Consider the following 24452-nt stretch of genomic DNA (forward strand, 5'->3'; position numbering starts at 1 on the left):
TAGATCAAACTGAAGTTAGTAGCACCAACACCGAGCCAATGAAGAAGCAGCAGCGGAGACGTCGCAAGACACGCCGCACCTCGATCAAAAACAACCCACTAGAAAAGCCAAGCCAACGAGAAGAGAAAACCAAAGGGAAGGAAGAAGCGAGCTCGGTGGCTACAAAGACTGCACCTCCACTACTTTGCAGGTCATCTCCTCTGTCTCCCGAGCTCTTGGCAACCCCGATGTCAAAAGACTTCAAGATGCCCCCATTAGAAAAGTACGGTGGGTCCTTCGATCCTATCGACCATGTGGGCTCTTTCTAGTCCCAGATGCACCTAGTTGGGGCTGATGAGTCTTGCATGTGTGTAGCTTTCTCTACTACCTTTAAAGGGGTAGTTTAAACTTGGTACTAGAACCTCGTGCTGGGTTCAATCAAAAGCTGGCCGTAGTTCGTTGACTTGTTCACTGCACACTTCATCACCAGCAAAAAGTGTTCAAAGTGCCAGGAAAGCCTTCTCAATGTGGTTTAGAGGGAAGGAGAACTGATCAAGAGCTATATCAAACGCTTCAAAGACACTTGCCTGCAGATACCGGACCTCGACCCAGCAGTGAGACTCACTGCAGCCAAGAAGGGAATTACCCACAAGGAGTTTAAATGGCATGTTGTAGCAAACAAACCGAAGGACATTACTAAGTTCCTTAGGTTAGCATATCAGTTCAGTGGCACCGAGGAGGAGATCAATCATAAGGTCAATAACCCACCACCAGAGAAGATGAAGAGAGAAAGTGAAGGAACGAACAATGGCGGGCAGAAGAGGAAGAAAAGCAAGTCCCCGAGCAGGGGAAGAAATGACTCTAGAAGTCGGTCCCCCTCGTGATCACGTAAATCAGGTCGGTGCTCCAGGACCCCTCCTGTGGAGAAAACAAACTACACACCCTTGAATGCTAACAGAGGAGAGATCCTAATGGCTATTAAGGATTCCTCCTTCGTCAAATGGCCTCCTAGGTTAAGGGGAGACCCAACAGTAGGAAACCTGAACGTTTATTTCCACTTTCATCGAGATCACGAGCACAGTACAAAGAACTGCCGAAACCTTCACGATGAGATCGAGAAACTCATTAGACGCGGATACCTGAAGAATTTCATCTTACGCGAAGAAAGGAGACAAACAAATCGACAAGCAGACCGATAGGGAGATCAGAGGAGGAATGCCCCAGAAGCCAGCAGGCAAAACAAGAAACCGCCACGACAGTTGCCAAAAGAGAGACCGATCCACGGGGTAATTAACATGATTACCGACGGGTCCATCATCGCGGGGTGTACATCAGCACCTCGGTGCATGAGCTAGAAAACGAAGAGGAAAACCTGCCAAAATGACCTTAGCTTGAAGGACCAATATGCTTCATTGAGGATGATGCACGTGGGATCCAGTATCCTCATGACGATGCCCTGGTAGTAAAGCTGTGGATCAATGACTTTGAAGTAAAGTGGATATTGGTAGACTCAGGCAGCTTGGCCGACATACTCTTCAAGGAGACGTTCGATAAATTACAGTTATAGCAGAGCGACCTGAAACCGGTTGATACTCCTTTAGTAGGGTTCAACGGTGAGGAGGTCAGACCTCTTGGGCGAGTCACAGTACCTGTAGAAGCCGACACGTGGCCAAACATCATGCGGTTTGAGCACACCTTCCTATTAGTTGCGACTCCCTCCCCCTACAATGCCATAATAGGTCGGCCCATCACACATGTTCTACGTGCGATAGTATCCATTTACTATATGGCGATGAAGTTCCCAACTGATTACGGGGTGGGAGTCGTGCAAGGCGACCAACTTGAATCGCGCAAATGCTACGTAGTTGCTCTTAAAGGGAAGGCAAAGCTAGGAGAAGATGTCGAGCTCGAGTGACCTATGGAGTACACCGACGAGCGAGCTGCCCCGACAGAGGAGACGATCCACATATCAGTCTCTGTTGACGAACCGACCAAGACTCTCTAGATCGGTGCCTCGACCAACGAACCACTTCGCTCCCAACTAGTAAGTTTCTTACTCGAAAACTTGGACATTTTTTCTTGGTCTGTGGCAGAAATGCCCCGAATTGATTCAAAAGTTATAACTCACAAATTGAACACTGACCCTTCAGTCAGGCCAGTAAGGCAAAAGAAGTGCAACCTCGTCCCGAAATGTTGGAGGGTAGTCGACGAAGAGGTTGGGAAGCTCCTAGCGGCAGACTTCATCAGTGAAGTCCATTACCCGAGCTGGGTGGCTAACCCAGTTTTGGTGAAAAAGGCCAATGGCAAGTGGTGCATGTGCGTCGATTACACTGACTTGAATAGAGATTGCCCAAAAGATTGCTTCTCGCTACCCAAAATTGACCGCCTTGTGGACGCGACCTCAGGGCATGAATTGCTGAGCTTCTTGGACGCTTATTTCGGTTACAACCAGATTAGGATGGACCCCACTGATGAAGAGAAGACCGCCTTCATAACCGAGCTCGGGTTATACTGTTACAAGGTCATGTCCTTCGGATTAAAAAATGACGGGGTAACCTTTTAGCGCCTTGTAAATAAAATTTTTGAGCCATTAATCAGCAATAAAATAGTGTTATGTTGATGACATGGTTGTGAAGACCCAGTTTTTGAATTTTTTATTGAATGATTTAAAAATTGTTTTCCAAAATTTGCGAAAATATAACATGAAGTTAAATCCAAACAAGTGTCTTCGGAGTCACCTTGGGAAAATTTATAGGCTATATAGTCAATCGATGTGGCATCAAGGCCAACTCGGATAAAATAAAAGTCATCCTAGATATGAGACCACCCCACAAAATAAAAGAGGTTTAGAAGCTGATTGGCCGGATAGCCGCCCTGAGCCGCTTCATGTCCAAGTCGGCAGATCGCTGCCTACCCTTTTTAAAGCCATAAAAAAGAGTAAGGACTTCGAATGGACTGAAGAATGCCACCTCGCCTTCGACGAGTTGAAAATATACTTAGGTACCGCCCCAGTTTTAACTCAACGCAAGGAAGGAGGCGTATTAAGTCTATACCTCTTTGCGAGCGACGAGGTGGTTAGCTTGGTACTAATCAAAGAAGTAGATCGTGTCTAATGACCCATCTACTATGTTAGTAAAATTTTGTAGGATGCAGAAACCAGGTACCCGAAGATCAATAAATTAGCATATGCACTAATCATAGCAGCTCGCAAGCTTTGCCCCTACTTCCAGGCCTACACTACCGTCGTTCTCACCAACCAACCTCTAAGGCAGATTTTGCTCAAACTCGAGGTGTCTGGTAGATTGACGAAGTGGTCCATCGAACTGAGCGAGTACGATATTCGGTATGAGCCTGGAATGATAATCAAAGCCCAAGCCTTGGCCGATTTTGTAGCATAATGCGTGTTCAGCACCGCAACCCCCGAGCTCGAACACACGACGGGAACTTCAACAGTGTGACGCAAGTCCCGGTTAGAGCAGGACCGACCTGGGGCGAGGAGCCCTGGATCCTCCACATCGACAGCTCATCCAACCATCAGGGAGGCGATTTAGAACTGATTCTGTATGACCCAAGCGAGGTGAAGCTGAAACATTCACTCCGGTTTGGATTCACGACATCAAACAACGAGGCAGAATATGAAGCATTGGTTGTCAGGTCAACCCTAGCAAGGGACCTCATCATATGTAGCGACTCGCAACTAGTGGTCAACCAAGTCACTGGTGAGAATGAAGTCTGTGACTCTACTATGGCAGCTTATTTGGCCAAAGTCAGAGAGATCCTGTGCAGCTTCATCTCCTACTTCATTAGACAAATCCCGAGGTCTGAGAACGCTGAGACCGATACCTTGTCTCGACCTAGCATTCTCGGGGGGGGGGGGGGGGGGCAGAAGAGGTCACTCCCGTATCGCAGAGCAGAACCAAGCTGGATCGACCCACTCGTAATTTATCTGCTTCATGGGACCCTACCTGCAAAATGCAATGCGGCTCGAAGGGTAGAGCACCAGTCAGCTAAGTACGTCCTTATAAACGGACAACTATATAGAAGATCTTTCACGATCCCCTACATGCGCTGCTTGCGATTCTCAAAAGCCAAGCATGTACTCTACAACACCAATGAAGGCTTGTGCGGCGGACACCTAGGGGGCAGAGCTCTCACACAGAAAGCATTACGACAAGGTTACTACTGGCCCACAATGAAGGAAGATGCACTCGAGCTCGTCAAAAAGTGTGACAGGTGTCAGAGGCACACCAACATTCACCATTGACCTGTTGCTGATCTGAAATACATCACTAGTCCATGGCCCTTCGCATAGTGGGGAATTGACATCCTTGGCCCTTTCCCGCCAGCAACAGGACAGAGGAGGTTCCTGGTCGTAGCAGTAGACTACTTTACGAAGTGGATGGAAGCCGAAACTTTGGTAACGATCACAACCCGCAACATACAAATTTTTTTTGGGAAAACATAGTATGTCGTTTCGGGCTGCCTCGAGTGCTAATATCCGACAATGGGAAGAGGTTCGAGGATATCAAGTTTCAAAACTGGTGTGCCGAAATGGGAATTCAACAAAATTTCACCTCGGTGGCACACCCCAGGCGAATGGGCAAGCAGAAGTGACTAATAGGGTGATACTTCGTGGGTTAAAGGCTCGCTTAGCCCGAGCCAAGGGATTGTGGGTGGACGAACTGCCCAGTGTCCTTTGGGCCTACCGAACCACTATCAAAATTGCTATAGGTGAAACCCCCTTCAACCTTACGTATGGCATAAAGGTGGTGATTCCGACAGAAATCGAGGTACCCATGTTACGATTGGGGGCCTACGATGAGGAGGCGAATGATGACGACCTCCCTACCAACCTAGACCTGGTAGAGGAGGTACAATGCCTATCTTACATTCGAACCGCAACTTACCAACAAAGAGTAGCTCGGTATTATAACACTCGGGTCAGAAAATGACACTTCCGCGTCGGCGACTTAGTTCTTCAGAAGGTTATGGTACCTGAGCCCGGCGTTGGTAAGCTCAGATCGAATTGGGATGGTCCATATCGAATAAGACAGGTGCTCAGGGAAGGCACGTATGGGCTCGAGACTTTGGAAGGGAAGCAGGTACCTCGAGCATGGAATATCGACAACTTGAGAAGGTACTACTTGTAACCACAAAATTGGTCAAAAAGGACAACCGAATTGGAGAGAGGACTACGAGTCACTCCCAGAAGCCTAAGGGTCATGGTGTCGAGTTGACATAAGACATCGGCACTGCGATAAGTCCTAGTCGTCTCTTCGGCATAGGCAGACAAGTCCTAATCGCCTCTTCAGCATAGGCAGACAAGTCCTAATCGCCTCTTCGGCATAGGTAGACAAATCCTAGTCGCCTCTTCGGCATAGGCAGACAAATCCTAGTCGCCTTTTCGGCATAGGCAGACAAATCCTAGTCGCTTCTTCGGCATAGGCAAACAAATCCTAGTCGCCTTTTCGGCATAGGCAGACAAGTCCTAGTCGCCTCTGTGGCATAGGCAGACCAGTTTTAGATGCATGTGAGGCATAGACACCTCGGGTCCAAACTCTACGATGTCTAATTCACCTTGGCGTACAACAACAGGTTAATCCCACTTGGGGTCAGGCCCGTTAGCTCGGCACTAAGGGATAACAGACACCTAAGCGAGTAGCCCTTGTGCAAACAGGTCAGGTATATACCTACAGTGTCCGTCCAACTCGGCGTACAACGATACGAGGTTATTCCTACTTGGAGTCCAGTTCATTAGCTCGACAATTCGGGGTAACCTACACTTGGAGAAAAAAGGTCACTCCTATTTAGTTTAGTTCGATAGTTCAGGAGTAATCTACACTTAGAAAAAAATTTGCACACAAACATTGCAAAAACACTTGTATTTCATTAATATGGAATTTCGAGTACAAAAAAAAAATTACAATGGACAGAGCTCGGAGGCTCAGAGAATTGAGTATTACAGAAGGGAGGTCCAAGAGAAGAGGCATTTAGTCACTTCGGGGCTCCTCATCCTTACTGGAGGCTTCGGTAGGAGGATCTGTCTCCATGCGGTCCTCGCCAGCACCGGTCTCCTCATCCTTGTCGAGCAGGTCGCCGTCACTTTCTGCTTTGGAGTCCGGATCTTGGGCAGCTTCGATGACCATATCCTCTATGATCTTCGATGTGGTTATGGCACTAAGGTCAAGCTGGGGAAATTCACGTCGGGTCAACTACCTGCTGAGTTTGAATCGTTTGGGGTAACCCATTGTCCCTACCTCGACCAGCCTTTCTCGAAGCTCCGCTAAGGACTTTTACTCCTCAACAACCTTAGCCTTGGCCTCCTCCATTGCTTGAAGAAGTAACTCGGTTCGTTCCTTCACATGGGCCTCGAGGTTCTCCACCTCCCTCTTCAGTGCCGCCTCACACTCCTCGAGCTCCTTCTTCTCCGACATCAACAAAGTGAGCAGCTCCTTCTTAGTTCTTGCGTCATTCTTCAGTTGGTTATTTTCGTTGCAAACTAAGTTCAGTTTGACGTGGGCTTTCCGGGAAGACTCCTCGGCTCCGAAGGCCCGCTTCAAGTTCACATTGGACTGATAACCCAAGGCATGGATGGAGGAATTCACCTGCTAAGAGAAGGAAACAAACATCAGTATACAAAAAATTCAAGTACAAGATAGTTTGAAAAGACAAGTCCGAGAACTTACTACCATACAGTGAGTAACCGCTCTGGCCCCGAGCTGAGCAACTGGCAATTCGGTCCAACAAGTGACTTCCTCAGCGAATACCGTGTCCTTGCTCTTCAGAAGGCCGAATTTTGGAGTCAAAGTACTCTGAACTGCGTCACCGCTGCCCGAAGAAGTGGCGGCTACAGGGACGGGCTCCGAAGACGTAGCTTCCTCGGGCACTTGGGGTGGGGAGGGCTTGCCCAAGTCCTCCTCGACCAGATCTATCACAGGAAGCTGATCGACAGCTGATGGGTGCTCAACACGAGCCTTCTTGGAGGCTCTCTTCTTCTTCTTCCCCCTCTTCATGCTCCCAAAGAGCTCGTTGGTGGGAATGTCGTCCATGACAGCTACGACAAAAAATGAGCTGTCAGATACAGAACTGAAGTAAAACTAATAGAAAAAGTATAGCAAACAGTGACCTAAAAGGACTTAGACCAACCTGCACGAGCTTCTTCTTGGTCATGAAGTCTTCGAACTTCAGACTGAGCTCCGCCCAAGATCAGAGTGCCTCCCTTGTCTTCAGGTCCAACCTAACGCCGGGGTCCTGGATGGCTTCCCTCCAATGAGTTGGAAAAGGCCACCCCTTGGTGTTGTGGACCACGAAATAGCGCATCTTCCAGGCCGGGACCTTGTTAGGGAGCTTATGCAAAAGTTTGAAACCAGGGCGAGGTGATAGATAGTAAGTTCGCCTATGCTCGGGCAGAACACAAGATGAATTCTTCTTAATGGAAAGAATAGAAGAAAATACATCAAGGTCAAGGGGAAGGTTGTAATCGTGAAAAAGTGAAATGGTCCCTACGATGTTGTGGATAGAGTTTAGGTGTAACTGATCTATGGTGATGTTGAAAAATTTTACGAACTCGATTATGACAGGGTGAAGTGGAAGGCGAAGACTAGCTGCGAGCTGCTCCTCGAAGATCATGATCTCGTTGTGATTGTGATCCCAAGTGAAGTTTCCTAAGGGGATGCTATACACAAAGTCGTTGGGAAGTCTGTATTGGGCTACTAAGGTTAGGAGCTTGTCTGTTGTCATTGTCGACGGGCTAAAGTTGTCTGGTATCCGACCTCGGTGTGAGGTGGAAGCTAGGTTACCTGAGGCCTCTCGCTCCCGCCGAGGTGAGTTCACCTTGGGGGGACCGCGGACCACATCCTGGCCCAAAGTAACCACCTCAGTAGGACGAGGATCCACGGTCTGAGCCGAGGAACCCACTTCGACTCCAACGGATTCACTGCTCCCATCTAAGAGACTATCAAAGCTAAAGCTAGACATACTAAAAAGACGTGGAATCAAAAAGAAATAGCAAAGGGGGACTCACTTAAAGGAAGACCGAAGAAAGGAAGGCGACATCGGAAAGACACCGAACTGAAAGACTTGAACGCCACCTCAAAGATTGCGGATTTGCAGACTTGTGGTGAGGAAAATGAGCCCCTTGGCCCCTATTTATAGCCAGTATATCCGGGGATTAACGATCGATATCAACACGATCTGACGACTCCTAGAGAAACCGGTTGCACGACCCCTGAGGTTGAAATCGATTTAGTGCATGTTTTGACGTCCGCGCGTGACTCAGATGTGACCTAGGTTATTCTTGGGTTGAGCTGGGCGCTCAAACAGGTCCGACCAACGATTTACCTGTCAAGTCGCCTAGACCTCGTGTCAAATCCACTTAGACTCGTCATGAACTCCCCGCACCGGGTTGAGACCCTTGGCTCAAGGAGTGGGGGGCAATTGATGAAGGGTGATTTGGCTCAACCTAGCAAGAAGGGGGCACGTGGGCGCGATCTGATCAAGGGATGACAGCTCAGCCTGTCAAGCCTAGTTCACAACATTTGGGGCTCGGGTATTCAACCACCTTGGTCCAAAACCCACCTCGGTGTAGAGGCACCTCGGCATCCAATCCAGTTCGAGATTAAAGAATCGAAGTACTAGCTCGGAGCTAATGACCCGAATCACAACGTAACCGACTCTAGAGGCCTCTCCAACAAATCCCAAGTTACTCAAGATCACGATGAACTAACAGATCCCGACTTTTCCGAGATCACGATGAGAACTCATCCCAGCTCCGCCAGATTTGAAGGTGAAACGATAAGCCTTATCTACATACTGCTCCTTCAAAAGCGGAACGAACCTTATCTCCACACCCCGGAGATCCCGAAGGTCTTTCGTGAGACCCACGATTGCTCCAGTATATAAAGATAGAAACCTCAAGGCAAAGGGATGCGTGATTACTCTACTCTCTAGCACTCATGTTCTCAATCATTCAGCTTGCATTTACAACATACTTATTGACTTAAGCATCAGAGCGACCTCGCCGGTTTAGCTACCCTGGGTTCTCTGATAGATTATTTTGTAGATTGATCCAGCTCGTCGTCCACTTGGAGTCTGGATCACCCTCCAGCTAGGAGTAGTCAGATCGTGCACCATCACATACACTTGTATTTTTCTTCTTTTTGACGATTTTGAAAAGAAATTTAATCGATCGGAACCCTCCCATGTTCTTTTATTTTACCACTTTAAAATACCAGTTCAATGGTTATAAATTTTTTAAATACGAGGGAATTGAGACTCTTCTTCTTCTTCTTCTTCTTCTTCTTCTTCTTCTTCTTCTTCTTCTTCTTCTTCTTCTTCTTCTTCTTGTGTTAAGTGCCATGTACCATTAATAACTTTCTCCATTTTTCATTGAAAGCCAATAGGCTGATTTTTTTTTTTTTAATGAGTATCAGCATATTAGCTGCTGTATAATATATAAATCTGCTTCCTTCTCCATAAGCCAACTCATGAGCTATGTGATCTCGGTCTGAGTTGGAAAGTTTTGTTGTAAGTGTTTTTCTTCTATGTTTGTTTTGGTAGTTTTTCCTAGGCTGTGTTTAGTCCTTCGTTGTTATGGGAATTTTTGTTGGTTATGTGATCTTTGCTGGAGGCTTTTTGGCCTTCTCTTCCGTGGCGTTTGTTTGATTCTTTGTTCAGCTTATCTTGTCATTCCTTCAAGGTTTTCAAATCGCTGTTGACCCGGATGGTAGGACTATTTGGCATAGGAATCGTTCAGGCAACCGGTTCTATTTTACCCCAAACCTGATTTTTGGTCAAAAACCATTGAAAAAGTCAACAATCCATTGACTCAAGCGGTCAAACTGTCGACCTATTCAACAGTTTTGACCTTTTTTTTTATTTTCAACTATTTTTATTTTTTAATTTATTTATCAGAATGAGCCGTCCATTCGAACTAGACAGTCAACCAGAAGCTGATGGCAAGAACGGTTCCCTTTCCGGATCTTTATTTTAGTCTTAATTGCTGCGTGCATGAGTTTTTATTTGCTTCTGAGTTGTGTCTGTTGGATCTGTTGATGTGTATTATTTAGTGAATCTCTTGTAATCTGAGCATATTCAATGAGGATTAGCCTTTGACTTAAAATAAAATCATGAGCTATGATATTGGCTCTTATATTTACATCACAAAAAGATATAGTATCAAAGGAAGTGAGCAGAACATGTACTGAATTTCAGTAATTTCAATTTTGGACTTTTGGTTGAAGTAGTTATCCAGAATTCCCTCATGCACACCATGCTTCAATGCCCACCGTTAAACTTCACTGTTGCCTCCAATTAAATAGGCAGTCTTCATATTGACAATAGAGCTCCAATTTACCAACCAGTTTCAAAGCAGAAATGTTTTTAGACTCATATGGCTTTAGATTCCTTGCATCCCACAAGAGAACAATCAAGACCATAAATTTTCCCATGTATTGAATTTTGATTTCTTTAGGCAATTCTTTGAACTTAATACTCAGCCAGTGTCACTGTGTCATAAAGCAACCTGAATTCCCCCTTGGATCTTCAAGTTTCTTCAAGAACTAAAATGTTTCTAGATTATTCAATAAATAATCATTTTAACTTTCAGAAATTTGGTAGAAAACACATTCCCATATCTAGTCATTTCTATTTACTAATCAATCATGGGCTGTTTGGAAGCCACAAGACCATTCCAGTTTGTGGCTTTATATGTTAAAAGAAGGCTAATTTCAGTTTGGATTTGAAATTATACAGAACCATTCGTGATTTTGCATATAACTTAAACCCATATAATCCGTGTAAAATTAACCATCACCCAGATGATAATAAAAATAGAATTGTTGATAAAAACTAGAAATAAGTTCACTAATCCAAATGCCGAATGACTTTATTCTATTTTTGTTAACATAATAAAATGAATTTATTTTAGATTATATAACCATACAGCCTCGAATCCAATGAAAAACTAAAAAGAGACCATCCTATTCTACGCTGGCTTCCAGAACCAGAAGGGCCATTACCAAATATTCCAGACAAAGATGGGCATAAACACCAAACATAAAGCTACTTGTAACAAAAATTCCAAATAAAGGAGGATTCACTCCAGCTTTTTAATGGATATTGTCCAGATGAGATCTGAATCTGATCGCACTGTGATCTTTTTCTCCCTGATGATGTTGGATGTACTAATCAAACCACCAAATCTCATCTCTGTGTCATCTGGAGATTAACATAAAGAAAACTCAAATTAACAGGGGAGGTGCACTGTCACAATCATGTTAAGTGTGATTAGTTAGCATTAAGGGTGTGAATGGTCCAATTTTGGATTGAACCCGTTCAAATCAAAATCAATTTGGATGGATTGGACGGACCAATATGACATTGAATTGGATGAATCAAGACTTAATGGTGCAAAGTATTAAATGGATTGGATTGGACCTAGTCCGTCCACAGTGGATTTATATTGGATTGGGTCATATTGAACCAATATCCAATCCATTGATAGAAGATAAAAATACATGTTTCAGTGGACCAGGTTTGGGTTGGAATCAAAGTAAATTAAAACCAATCTGTAACAGATTAGATTGTCCAGACATTAAATTAGACCGGCCCAAACTGATAAAAAATATTCATCATATTGGATTGGACCTGGTCCATCTGCAATAGACACATATTGGACCAGATCAGATTATACCAATATCTGGTCCATTGACAGACCTAGTTAGCATAAAAAACTAAAAAAGTCCAGTTATTTGGACAGTGAAAATTGATAGAAAATGAGTTACTTACTCAAATCCCACTGTAGCCCGGTGGTTGTGGTCTTTGCGGTGGGCATTCCAATAGGAATGAGGCCACAGTGTGGCCCCTCAACAGAAGGCAAGATGTGAATCTCGTGATGATGGGTTCTGGGGAGAAGGTGGATGAGGCAATCATCGGATAGAAGAACCATTCGCAACTCTGAGAATCGGTAAAGAACGTTTATATTTCCAATTTCGTGATCAAACCGTCCACCCATAGCGCCAGCAACAAGAATGCATAACTGCAATTGACGCATGTATAGTAAATCAGCATCAAACCAACATAAACAGAGACAATAATCAAGTAAATGAACGGATAAGGGAAAACAATATACGCATCAAGTGATCATTCATTGTGAATGTGTAACAATCACCATATCTGAGTAGTGTAAGCTGTAACTGTTGACTTTATCAAGAAACAACTAGGTGGTGTTTAGAAAGACTTTTATAAAATACTTTTTATATTTTGTAAAGTAAATTGTACAAAAAGCACCTCAAAAGTTTGAACACTTGTGTTTTTTAGAGTAAGATTCTAAAAAGTAAAAGCACAAAAAGCCCGAAAAACGAAGCCAGATTTCCTGGCTTTGTGCTTCTGGTCAGTGTTTTAGTTCAGGTTTTAAGTGATCATGCGGGGGTCACATCACACCCTTTTACCATTGACAAAATTTGAAATAATTAAATAAAACAAAGTAAATACTAAAATAATTGAGAAAATAGTAGAAAAACTTAATAAATGATTTAGTTAATACTAGAAATGATCAATCAACTAATAAAATAATTAATTAACCGGGAAACTACTTATATAATTAAGAAAAAATATTAAAATATGTTATATAACAAAAATAATCATGAAAAATAATGAAATCTAATTAATAGTAAAAATAAATAATCTACTAATATAATGGTTAATTAATTAGATAAGCAAAAGTAATAAATTAATTAAATAATTAACAAAACCAATAAAATAATATTAAAATAATTAACCAAGTGGAATGCATGATGCAGCCAAGTGGAAACACACGCAGCTACATGGCCTTATAAAATTCCTTACAGCACTTGTTAATGTTTGACATGTGTATGTTCTAATGGCAAAACATGAAAAATATGTCAACGTATCCAAATATATATGTTCTTGCTTTCTATTATGGAAAGCATGCCGTGAAAACACATTTTACCAAACCCATTTCACAGCACAAAGTACACAATAAAACCAAATGCGGCCTTCTGCTTTTGGGATTTAAAAAAAAAAAAAAAAAAAAAACATAGAAGTAAGTCTATCACTTACTAAGGTTTTTACTTTGTCAATTCAACTCAACAAAGTTTTAATACCATTAGAAAAAAGCTAAACCATAAGAATAAAATGGAATTCGGAGCTTCTATCAAAATGAATCAACCAAAAAATTCAACCCTTTATTATGATAAGATGAGAACTTTCACCAGCATCACTTACACTAGATTTTTGTAGCTCTGGTGTGGAATCCCGAATATAGCTTACACATTTGTGCAGATCAGTAGTGTCCTGATCATGTGATTCATTCTGTACCTTTGTCCCCTGCAAGCATCAAATAACTGTAAACATCCTGGAGGTTGGTTGGCCCCCAAAATATGAGGAAATTCAATATTGCTACATCATACACACACACACACACACAATTCAATATCATGTTCTGATATAAATACTTGGGTGACAGATCTTTTGCCTGTATTTGTTTAGACACTTGCAGCTTCTTAATGGACTGGCTAAACAGCACCAGCATGTGTTATTAACATGATCTTGGGCCCATACCAACAAGACTCTCTAGTTAATATGACCCAAGAAGACCAGGAATGTTACAGAGATAAGATTAGTTAGAGTTATCTTTGTTTTTTCATTTATTTTGATTTCTTGCTATGCAAAGCAACATAGCCTTCTTTTAATAAAGGTGTATGCCCTTCCATTTGCTTCTGCAATCTCGTTGTGGTTTGAGGGAAAAGAGATTAATATTCCAATTGTGAGATTATACCCCCTCTCCTCTTGGTTATTTAGGCTCTAACTAGAGGTTTGGAACCTAGCAGCACGACTACTACTTATTCTGCTGATCTCTCTCTCTCTCTCTCTCTCTCCACCTTCTTCTTCTTCTTTATTTTTTCCATTTTATGCAAGCACCATTAGAGCATCTCCAAAACGCTTGCCAATTCTGCAACTTGAACAACAAGATCACCTCAGATTTCATGCTCACATAGTATCCTCACCTAGATACCACGCCATTATCAATTGGGCTTTGGTTTTGAAATACTTCAGTTCCTTTAAGAATAAGTGATTTTATCTTCATTTGTTTGGCTGTTTTGTGTGCAGGTTAATATTCCTAGATGACTGATGCATGCCCACCTTTTTTTGAATATTTCTTTGAGGTTGTTGCCAATAGAATTAGAGCAAGATGGGCAAAATGGAGAGGTGCATACAGAGTCTTGTGTGATAGGTGAATACCACTTAGGCTAAAAGGAAGAATTCATAAAATGTTGTAAGGCCAGCAATGTTGTATGGAGAAGAGTGTTGGACAGTTAAGAAACATGCCCAAAAAATGAGTGCGTAATGTGAATGCTGAGATGGATAAGTGGAAAATTAGGAAGAGCAGGCATAGAAAAAACTCACTTAAAGGAACCCACAAGTAGCTCTAATAGGTCTTAAAATGAGGACTGAGATGGTTTGGTCACATGCATAAGAGTTAAGAGACCATCAAAGCACCCATAAGAAGAAGTGATATTGCAAGTGGAAGGAACTAGAAGAGCTAGGGGCAGACCAACAAGGACATGGGTTGAGGTAGTAACGAATAATTTAAGGGCTCATAATTTAACAATGGATATGATACTCAATAGAATGGAATGGCAAAACAGGATTCGTGTAGCTGACCACATATAGTTAGGACAAGGCTAATATGATGATGCCGGTGATGACGATGAGTATTTAGCTGGGGTCTCACTCTATGTAAAATCCTAAACAAACCATTAGAGTTTGCCAGAGTATAAGTGGAGAAGTCATTGGAATGTGAGTGAAGATCTTCTGACTCGTTCTGAATCAAATAATTTGCATTAACACTTTTCTGTTGAATGTAGTGTGTGTGGATTTAACTTTTACCCTTTTTTATTTTCCTCTCTTTCATGGTACCAAATTCCAAAACATGTCCTGTTAATTTCTCCAATTTAGTTATAGAGATTTTTTTTTCTCTCACAACTATTTAAAAGACATGCATATCGGTTTTGTTCCTCTTTTCGTATTTTGTTCTTTCTTTATAATACCGAATTCCAGATTCATGTTCTGTCAAACTCTCCAATTTAGTTTCAGATGCAACTCTTTCATTTTTGCCCTCCTACACTTCTTTATGTGCCTTTAATGGCCCAACCCATTCCACCCCCCTCCCCAAAGAAAAAAGAAAGAAAAAAAACACAGAAATATTTGAATATTTACCAATCCTTACAGGGTTCTAACAGTTTATGTGCACTTGTTTGGTCTCTTCTCCTTTACCTTTTCCCCATTGTTCATTAACAGAAAAGAGAAAAGTAAGATGACTCCCCAGATGAGTCACTGTGTGCTAAGTTAACCACACAAGTTAAGAATGTGTGGGCTATATCAGACTCTGCAACGTGCTCTGTTCTAGTGAAACATAAATAGGGACCAAATTAACTGATTCAGATGGGAATCAGAAACTACAGACTAACTCACCATGCCTAAATAGAAATTAACCACTTCTGTTCTAATTGAATCCATATCTCCTTTGATCACATCTGGCTTGTACCTGGAACAAAGCCAAGAGATGTATTACAAATTAACATATGTCCCAACCATACAGACATGAATCAAGAAAAAAAATCAAGACCAATTACAGAAAAGACCTGTCCTTAATTCATTCAACAAGGAACAATTCCCACGAAAAACTTGAACCAACATGACATATAACACACACACACAGTTCCGTCAGATCATGTATGCTCACTACAGTCTTAACTCTTTATGAACTCAAGTATATGTGCGAGATCCCACTGTTGCTGAAGCATGCAAATGACACTTAAAAAAGATAAAATAAAATAAAAAGTTCCAGGGTCAAAGTACACAGGTATTCCGAACTAATCATACACGAACCTGGAAGGCAACTAGTTGCAACAGATGTAATATGATGTATTGGGGAAGAAGAGTATGGACTAAACTAACTGATAACATGATATGTGACCATCGGCAACGATTCTGGAACCTAAATACGTTAAGTTCTACACATCTCCAGTTCCAAGCCGGCAAAAAAAGGCTGAAAAAGGAAGTTAGGTTCCTGTTCAATATTTTCAACACTTTTCCGTGCAAATCCAGTTTGACAACTTCACATATAAACTAAACGAATCATCCAGACTACAGCTGAAAACTATAAAAGCGCTTTATAGAACGCCGTTTCAATCAATTTAATCTCCAAAAAAAAAAAAAATCTTAATGCCTCAATAGAAACTTAAAGAAGAAAAAGGTTCAAATACAAGAGGCACATTACGCGTTTATAAACCAAAGCCAATACAAACGTAATACGATAAAAAACAACAAGAGATAAACATGAAACCTGTTTCAGAGAATCAACCAGATGAAAAACAACAAGAATCCTTATGTCACACCTAAAATTAATACGATAAAAAATAGCCAGAGATAAACATGAAACCTGTTTCAGAGAATCAACCAGATGAAAAACAACAAGAATCCTTATGTCACACCTAAAATTAATACGATAAAAAATAGCCAGAGATAAACATGAAACCTGTTTCGCACATCTACCACATCTTCATCAGGTAGCAGTTTTGGCATTTCATCATATATTCGATTAGCTCCTCCGTCTGCACAGATACGTAGTTGTGCTGCTCTACAAAACCGCCAAACCCTAACACTTCTTATCAAGATATGTAAAACCAAAAAGAAACGTCAAAAATAAAAAATAAAAAAAGAACTCAACAAGAACCCTAGAACACAGGCAAAATGAAATCCTAGACATGAGTAAGAAAGACACATACAATGCTTCCATAAGAGAGGAGTGAATCGAGGGAGGCGTTGATTGAGCACAACAAGCGCGTATGTTAGACTTGGACTGCCGTCGACTGGAATCGAAGGAAGAAGAAAGGTGGAAGAATGAGACATCAGCTCCATGACTAAATTTCGTCGCCGAGACGCAGATCTTCTGCTGTGAAAAAACGAGTTGGAAGGGGGGAGACGGGGCGAGCGCTTCTTTTTATAATTTGCCGCGAATGGTGTATCAAGTGGGAGATAGGATCTCCCCCGGCCCTAAACCTACGCCGAGCTGCAACGAAGGAGAGAGAATTTCGATTCCACCTTTCTACTGTCAAAACTCAAAACTTTCTGATTCGTTAGGCACACACAGTCAAGTTGTCAACCGATGAACATCTTATCTCGTTAGAGAAGCATCAGACTTTCCTTTAACGGGTGGGCTCTCTATAACCGACCCTGGTTCTGGTTCTGGTTCTGGTTTAAACAGATCTTTGAAAGCCAGCTGGACCGAATAGATTCTTTGACCGGTTTGATCTGATAATTGAAAAGTGAAAACGGCCCCAATTTGAGAGTTCACATCTGCGCCTAGACCTGGCAATTGGGTTGGGTGGGTCGGGTTCGGGTTGGGTCAAGGTATTTTGGGTTGGGTTGTTAAATGCTAGACCCTAACCCTAAATATTCGGGTTAGGGTTGACCCATTGGTCAATTCAAGTCATCCAAAAAAATAATTGAACTTTAAAAAAATAAAGAAAAATTACATGAAAAATGTCAAAATTAAAAGAATTAACCTTAAAATTCTAAATATAAAGTAAAAAAACTTGAACATTTAACAATTTAAAGAGTAAACAATAAAAAGTAGAGACTACATAGAAAAAATTAAAGAGTGAAAACTTCTAACAATGCATAAATAATCCCAATTAGACTTGACAATTGGGTCAGCGGGTTGACCCATGACCCGGGTCTGGTTGGATCACAAGTTGGGTCAACTTTTTGCCAAGTCTATCTGCACCCCACTAGTGCCCCATAGCACATCCCAACCGTGTATTGGGAAATGTCTAGTATTTGCCTTCAGGAGATGCACCCAATGCACGGTTGGGATGTGTTGTTGTGTACTTGTGGGGTGCATATGCGAATTCCCGAATTAGATACAACGGGTGAGAGGGAAGGAGACCGGATCTAATCCTCACACTTGGCGCCTCACACGCACATTGTACCATGCATTGGGAACATCTTTTGTGAATATTAGTTATTATTCATGGGAGATGTTCCCAATGCACTGTGGATGTGCATGTGAGGAGCAGATCTCGTCTCTAGAGGGAAGACCTCTCCTTTCTCTAGTCTAAAGAGAGAAGTGGGATCTGTTCCTCACAAATGGACGCCTCACAAGCACATCCACTATGCATTGGGAACATCTCCCATGAATAATAATGACATAAGTACGGGAGATGTTCCCAATGCATGGTAGGATGTGTGTGTGAGACGCCAGGTGTGAGGAGTAGATCTGTTCTCCCAAAGAGATGGGCATCGAATTTGATCCTCACAGTCCCATTGGGAATATTTTCCCATGAAAATAAAAACAAACACGAGTCTGGATGTGCTTTTCACACAGCTCTCTTTACATCAACCTCTCACAATGACCTCATAGGCACATACTACCATGCATTGGGAACATCTTCCGTAAAATATAATACAAAAGTATGGGAGGTGCTCCCAATGCACGATGGGATGTGCCTGTGAGATCGGTGTGAGGCGCCATGTGTGAGGAGCAGATCCGGTCTCATTAGGGTGGTGTCTCTTGTGATTTTGTTTTAGCGAGCCATCAGCATGACGTGATTGATTATGTTGGCATATTGTTTGTTGATTGGTAGGCCAAAATTCACTTTTTAGTTTTCAAAAGAAAACATCATTTTAATGTTTTTGATTGCTTATTGGATTTGATTGATCAATTACATAAAAAAAAAAAACACTTACACACATATCTTTGAAAATAGTTTTTTCTCTTACTAAAACTAATTTTTAACTTATTTCATGCAGCGCCTTTACATTTTATTTTATACTCTCTGTTTTTTTCTCAATTTCCAATGCATGAATGCAATAAACACACAATACCACGTTGTTGTTACGATCTGATAATTTTGGTTGAGAATACTTGTTATAGCAACATACGATCAAATTACAATTACTGTCATTTTTATCAAGGTTATATAATCAAAAAACGAAGTTCCAAGTTGTTATTTCACATGTAGATTAATAATTGGTTCGGTTCTAAACTTTTGGCCCACCCAGTCCTAAAACCAAACCATTGACGGTACAATCATATGCGTTACATTACCACTTCTACAGGCAGTTGGTTGAACATTTTGATTTGAAAATCGTTCAAGCAATCGATTCTATTTTATTCTAAACCTGATCTTTCACCAAAAATCATTGAATCGATTAATAATCTATTTAATAAATTTTTGTATATTTTTTAATTATTTTTTTATTTTTTATTTTTTATTTTGTTAAAACAGGCCATCTATTTTTTGTTATCAATTAAACTAATATTTGATTATTTGACGAAATGACAAAAGGTCGAATCCGATCCATTTCTTTGACCGATTCAAATCCAATCGCTGGTTTTATGTTTTATATTTTATGTCAGCTGTTTACCATATTTGACTATGTAAAGGAAAAGCCCAAGGGCCAAGGCCCAAGCCAAGCACGTGATAATATGGAGAAAATGGGAGAGTGGTGGCCCCACCACCTCGAATCAAGTTCGGTGGTACAACCAAGCAATGAGCGTGCTTGACTGACGTACTAAATGATATTTCAAATTCAAAATCAATAATTGTACCAGCCGCTCTTGATTCTTGAAATTATTATGGCTCCGTTGAGAAAAAAAATATTGAATGCAAAAGCCTTGTAAAAGGTATTTCTATACTTTATATTTATATCTGCACTTCAAGCTTCGTTTGGAAATAATATAAACAGTCTCAATACAAATACAAATTGGTAGTGTATTATGGTTGATGCAAATGTAAAGTTGGTTTAGTTTTGTATGGATGAATTTATTTATTTTTTTGTCAAATTATTTTTAATTGTGGTAGGTGTAAATATGAATTTTTTGATTATATATATATATATATATAATATAATATAATATTGATTAATTTTGAATGCAAAAAATGGTCTAATTCAATATGTCTTGTTGGTCCGTCCAATCTATCTAAATTGATTGTGGTTTGGATGGGGTTCAATCCAAAACCGGTCCATTAACACCTTTGTTCTCTGCTAAGTAAGTGGTAGTCAGAATTGAATCCATGTCGCTACTGGAATAAATCTGCATTTGCTGTCATTGTCAAGACAAATGTATTATTACCAAACACTAGCAAAATTGAATCAGAGTGTATATATGCACTGAATTGGCATTTGCACTCTTCCCAAATGGAGTCTTATGTATTTGTATTTATACTCTTTCCCTCAATTTGGAAAAAGCACAAATATAATATACACACCTCCCAAACTGACATATATAGAACAAATAAACTTTAGTTGGAGGGTGGGACCAAAACCAAAACCAAAACTTACCATAACTTTTCAAAACCTTAAGAGAGCTTCCTATCATTGAATTTTATTGTCCAAAACTGACATTCTGTTAAGATTACCGTTAGATACATATAAGCATTTCAGTATTTTAAGTGACCAAACTACTCCTAAAATGGCCTAACAAGCTTATTAAATATTTTTATAACAAAATTACCCCTAATATGGCTAGTCAACCTTAGGGCATGTTTGGGAGTGTTTAAAAATAAATGCTTATTTGGGCCATTGAGCACTTATTGTATTTGGGAAATAAACCCGAAATAAGTGCTTATTTTAAAAATAAGGGCTTTTTTTAATCCCAAATTTCTAGCTTTTTTAAGTGCTTATACAATAAGCACTTATTCATTTTTTTCTTCCAAAATCATCCCTAGTTGAGTTTTATAAAAGTATTTTTATGAAAGCAGGGTACTTTCTTAAAAGTGCTTCCATAAAAGTACTTTTACAAAAGTGCTTTCATAAAAACACTTTCATAAAGTGTTTTTATACAAGTACTTTCATAAAAGTCTTTTTATAAAAGTAATTCAATAGAAGTGCTTTCAAAGGGTATTTTTTGAAATTTTGAAAGAAAATGAAGGACAAAAGAGCCACAAATGATTAATTAAGTGTTTATTAGAGAAAAAGGCTACCAAACACCCAATATAAAATAAGTGCTTATTTTAAAAAGTAAGCACTTGAAAAAGTTGGGTGCCAAATGCAAATAAGTGCTTATTCAAATAAGCACTTGTTTTTAAGCACTTATTCAATAAGCAATCCCAAATATGGCCTATAATTCAGGTCTAGGCCAGACTTGAAATATTAGGCCCAAGCCCGACTCTAAAATTTGTGGGCCTAGTGAATGTTTGGGCCCATGTTAGAGGTAATTTTGTCATAAAAATATATTTAACAAACTTGATTGACCATTCAACTCTATCTCAAAAACTCTTTCATCTCCCTCACAAAACCACCTCACTCATAGCTCTATTGACCCACTCGAAACTTTTGTTTTTGCTAAATAGGGTGAACATTGTAGCTAGGGGCTGAACCGTGGGCCTTTTTTGTAACCGAACTGGTACTACCAGTTTTTTGAAAAATCGGTAACCGAAACCGAACCAAAGCCCATTGGTAATCGGTTGACCAGTTCGGTTAACGGTCGATTTTTCAATTTTTTTTTATTTTTACAATATATATTATAAAAGTATATAATAAAAAAATATAAATATATTTAAAATATTATATTTTAAATCATAAATAATATATCATATATTATAAATATATATATTTATATATAATGCAAATTTATTAATTTATAATATATAAAAATATAAAATATGTTTAATATATATAATATAGAAATATATGTATACTGATCGGTTTGATTAACTGCCGATTTTCTATATTCGCTAACCAAAAGCAAACCAATACCTTCAATTTTTTAAAAACACCGAACTGAAACCAATTGATTGGTTTGGTTAATCGATTTTTCGGTTGGTTCGGTTTTTTGGTTTTTTTGCTCACCCCTAACTAGACCTGTTCATGGGCTGGGTGGCCCGACGGGCCGGCCTGGCCCCCAGATGGGCTTGAACACACAAATGAGCCCACGAGCTTGACCTCGGGCCAAAAAGCTCGGCCCACAATAAATTTGATCCGAGCTCGTGATTTGCCAAAATAGCCCGACCCAACCTATAGACTAAACCCAAAAACCCTAATATCCTAACCCTTCTCATTCATCTCTTTCCATATTTCCTGTTAGCCAAACTGTCCAGTGCCAAACCTCTCTTCTCTTCACATCCTCCTCACACTCTCAAGCAGCCGCAGAACTAGCGAACATTCACCAGCGCAACAACTCCGACAAACCGACGGTGTCTTCTCTCTCTCTCTCTCTCCCTCTCGTTCATCTTCTCACTTCTTCTCTTTCAAATCTTAGACATCAGTGAGGCGGCGAACACAAGCACCAGTGATGGCGGTGGTGAGTCCTCTCTCTCTCTCTCTCTCTCTCTCTCTGATGCGAATTGACTCCTCTTTTCATTGTCAAAATCGCATCTCACCGCGAACTGAGCACCAGCTAGTGAATCCTCTCTCTCTGATACGAACTGACTCCTCTTTTCACTGTCAAAATCGCATCTCACTGCGAACTGAGCACTAACTAGTGAATCCTCTCTCTCTCTCTCTCTCTCTCTCTCTCTCTCTCTCTCTCTCTCATACGTGAACTTAGCACTAGCAAACACAGTCACCGGCGGTGAGTTCTTTCTTTTGTTAGGTCGGGCTCGGGTTTCAGACTTTTTATTATGGTCGGGCTCGAGCTCAGGCCTAACAAAATCATGTTTATGAAGAGTAAAAGTCCGGCCCGGCCCATGAACAGGTCTACCCCTAACTGTGGCCATAAATCGGGTTAAGAGGATGATTCAAATGGGTTGGATCTTTGTTTTGTCCAACTCAAGTCTAATCCATTTAACTTAAAGGATGCGGCCTTGAGCGAGTTAGAATACCCTACCAACTTGATCTAACACCATACACCTTGCTATAAAACTAGGGCCCACCATAAAAGTGGGACCCACCATGTATGAGACGTGTGGAGTTAGATGTTATTGGAACATTTGTTGGCAAGTGATCCAAACTTGCCTTGAGAAATAAAAACATTTGATGGTTGCTGAAAATATTTGAAAAATAAAAGTTGTTGAAAATATATGAAAAGCGGTGTTATTTGAAAAATGTTGTTATTTGAAAATTGAAAAATTTATTTAAATTTATGGTTGTTAGTTCAAATTATTTGAAAATTGAAAAGTTTTCATTTAAATTGATGTTTGTTATTAGTTCAAAATTGTTGAAAATCACTAAAAATTTCCGTTATTTGAAAAAATGAATATGATTGGAAAATGTTGTTAGTTAAAAAATGCTAATAATTATTATTCAAAATTCATAGTAAATTGAAACAATAATTCTCATAGGATACAATTCAAAATTGTTAGTAACACATATTCTCATAGTTATAGAATTATTGAAAATTGCGGTTAATTGAAAAGAACTGTCAATTAGTAAATTAGTTTAACTATTTTATACAAAGATCAAGCTAATTTTGTTGGGTTGGAATAGGTGAATTAGGTAAGCTAAGATAGGGATGGTAATTTCCCATGTCCTCGCTAAGTATCCGGCCACCCTAACCCGAATCAAGGATGCAAATGGATCGGGCCAGATTTGAATCAGAGTATATCCATCCGATCCAATGATCCAACGAATTTTACAAAAGTCAATCCGAGTTCAAATTCACTAAGGATGTTGAATCCAATCAAAAAAATTGATAAAGGGATATCCAAATTCGGCAAAATAAGATGGATTCAAATTCAATTTGGATCCTGATCCTATTTTTCAAGTTGATTTGATCCAAAAATTTGATAGAGAGATATCCCTTGTACTATGGGGTCGACAACGAATACCACCTAAACTTTCATCTGAGACAAACACCCTCTCAATATTCACTTTGCGCCAAATCTCCAACACAAGTCAAATGACAGTGCTTTAAATGAAGGTTAAAAATATCAATACGTCCAATATGCCGGTAGGGGCATATCAGGCATTTCAAGACTTTTTTTTACTTTATTTTTTCTTTTTCTTTTCAAAACTGGTTCAGGCGAGCCAGTCTTGAACCCCCTCCATCCCCTGAACTGATCAGAACCCCGATACACCCACTGTAAGGCGTATCAGAAAGGTCCCAAAACGATACATATCAGCTGATATGAGCCAATATGTAACATTCGAACCTTGCTTTAAATTAAATTACTAAAAGGCAAATTTCTTAAACTACCCTTGAGGTTTAATTAATCATGTGTTGACTTGAGGGGATGTTTGGATTTTGAAAGCATGTAGAAATGGAGTAATTTCATGTATTGGCAAAGAAGTTTTAGGCAATTTCAGGAATCCGGTTCCCAGGTCAAACAGTCTGACCATTCGAACCGAATGGATGGCCCGTTCTGAAAATCAAAAAAAAAAAAAAAATTCCGGTCTGGTTTTGAAAACCATGAGTTCGATAATGCTGGCTTCAGATTGGTTCATTATTTCATTTTGCCTCTTCCAATAATTACACATCTGGCTCCAAGAAAATGAAAATAAAA

The 24452-nt window shown here is 40.4% G+C and overlaps 1 protein-coding gene across 4 annotated transcripts; it reads right to left on the reverse strand.

The window, feature by feature from the left end:
• Positions 1-10872: 10872 nt before the first annotated feature.
• On the reverse strand, positions 10873-17234 carry TPK1 (thiamine pyrophosphokinase1). Of its 4 annotated transcripts, none has more exons than XM_088986120.1 (6): positions 16791-17234; positions 16541-16637; positions 15475-15547; positions 13225-13326; positions 11767-12016; positions 10873-11196 (listed from the first exon to the last, which is right to left on the reverse strand). In XM_088986120.1, exons 1-6 carry the CDS (start codon positions 16921-16923, stop codon positions 11075-11077), a joined length of 777 nt encoding a protein of 258 aa, XP_088842246.1. In that variant the 5' UTR covers positions 16924-17234; the 3' UTR covers positions 10873-11074. The 4 variants fall into 4 exon arrangements, with proteins under 4 accessions (XP_088842246.1, XP_088842248.1, XP_088842249.1 ...); XM_088986122.1 differs by having other exon boundaries at positions 16541-16666; positions 16791-17202; XM_088986123.1 differs by having other exon boundaries at positions 16541-16642; positions 16791-17200.
• Positions 17235-24452: the final 7218 nt, after the last annotated feature.

The sequence above is a fragment of the Nelumbo lutea genome, chromosome 4 (genome assembly GCF_056320005.1).
Source record: "Nelumbo lutea isolate HS-2025 chromosome 4, American lotus-T2T, whole genome shotgun sequence".
NCBI lineage: Eukaryota > Viridiplantae > Streptophyta > Magnoliopsida > Proteales > Nelumbonaceae > Nelumbo > Nelumbo lutea.

Coding starts and splice junctions, on each gene's coding strand:
- TPK1 (XM_088986120.1), bottom strand. CDS start 16,923: ATGGAGCTGATGTCTCATTCTTCCACCTTTCTTCTTCCTTCGATTCCA. Junction 15,548..16,540: donor GTGGTAGATGTGCGAAACAG/GTTTCATGTTTA, acceptor GCTTTGTTCCAG/GTACAAGCCAGATGTGATCA. Junction 13,327..15,474: donor TTAATTTCTATTTAGGCATG/GTGAGTTAGTCT, acceptor TGATGCTTGCAG/GGGACAAAGGTACAGAATGA.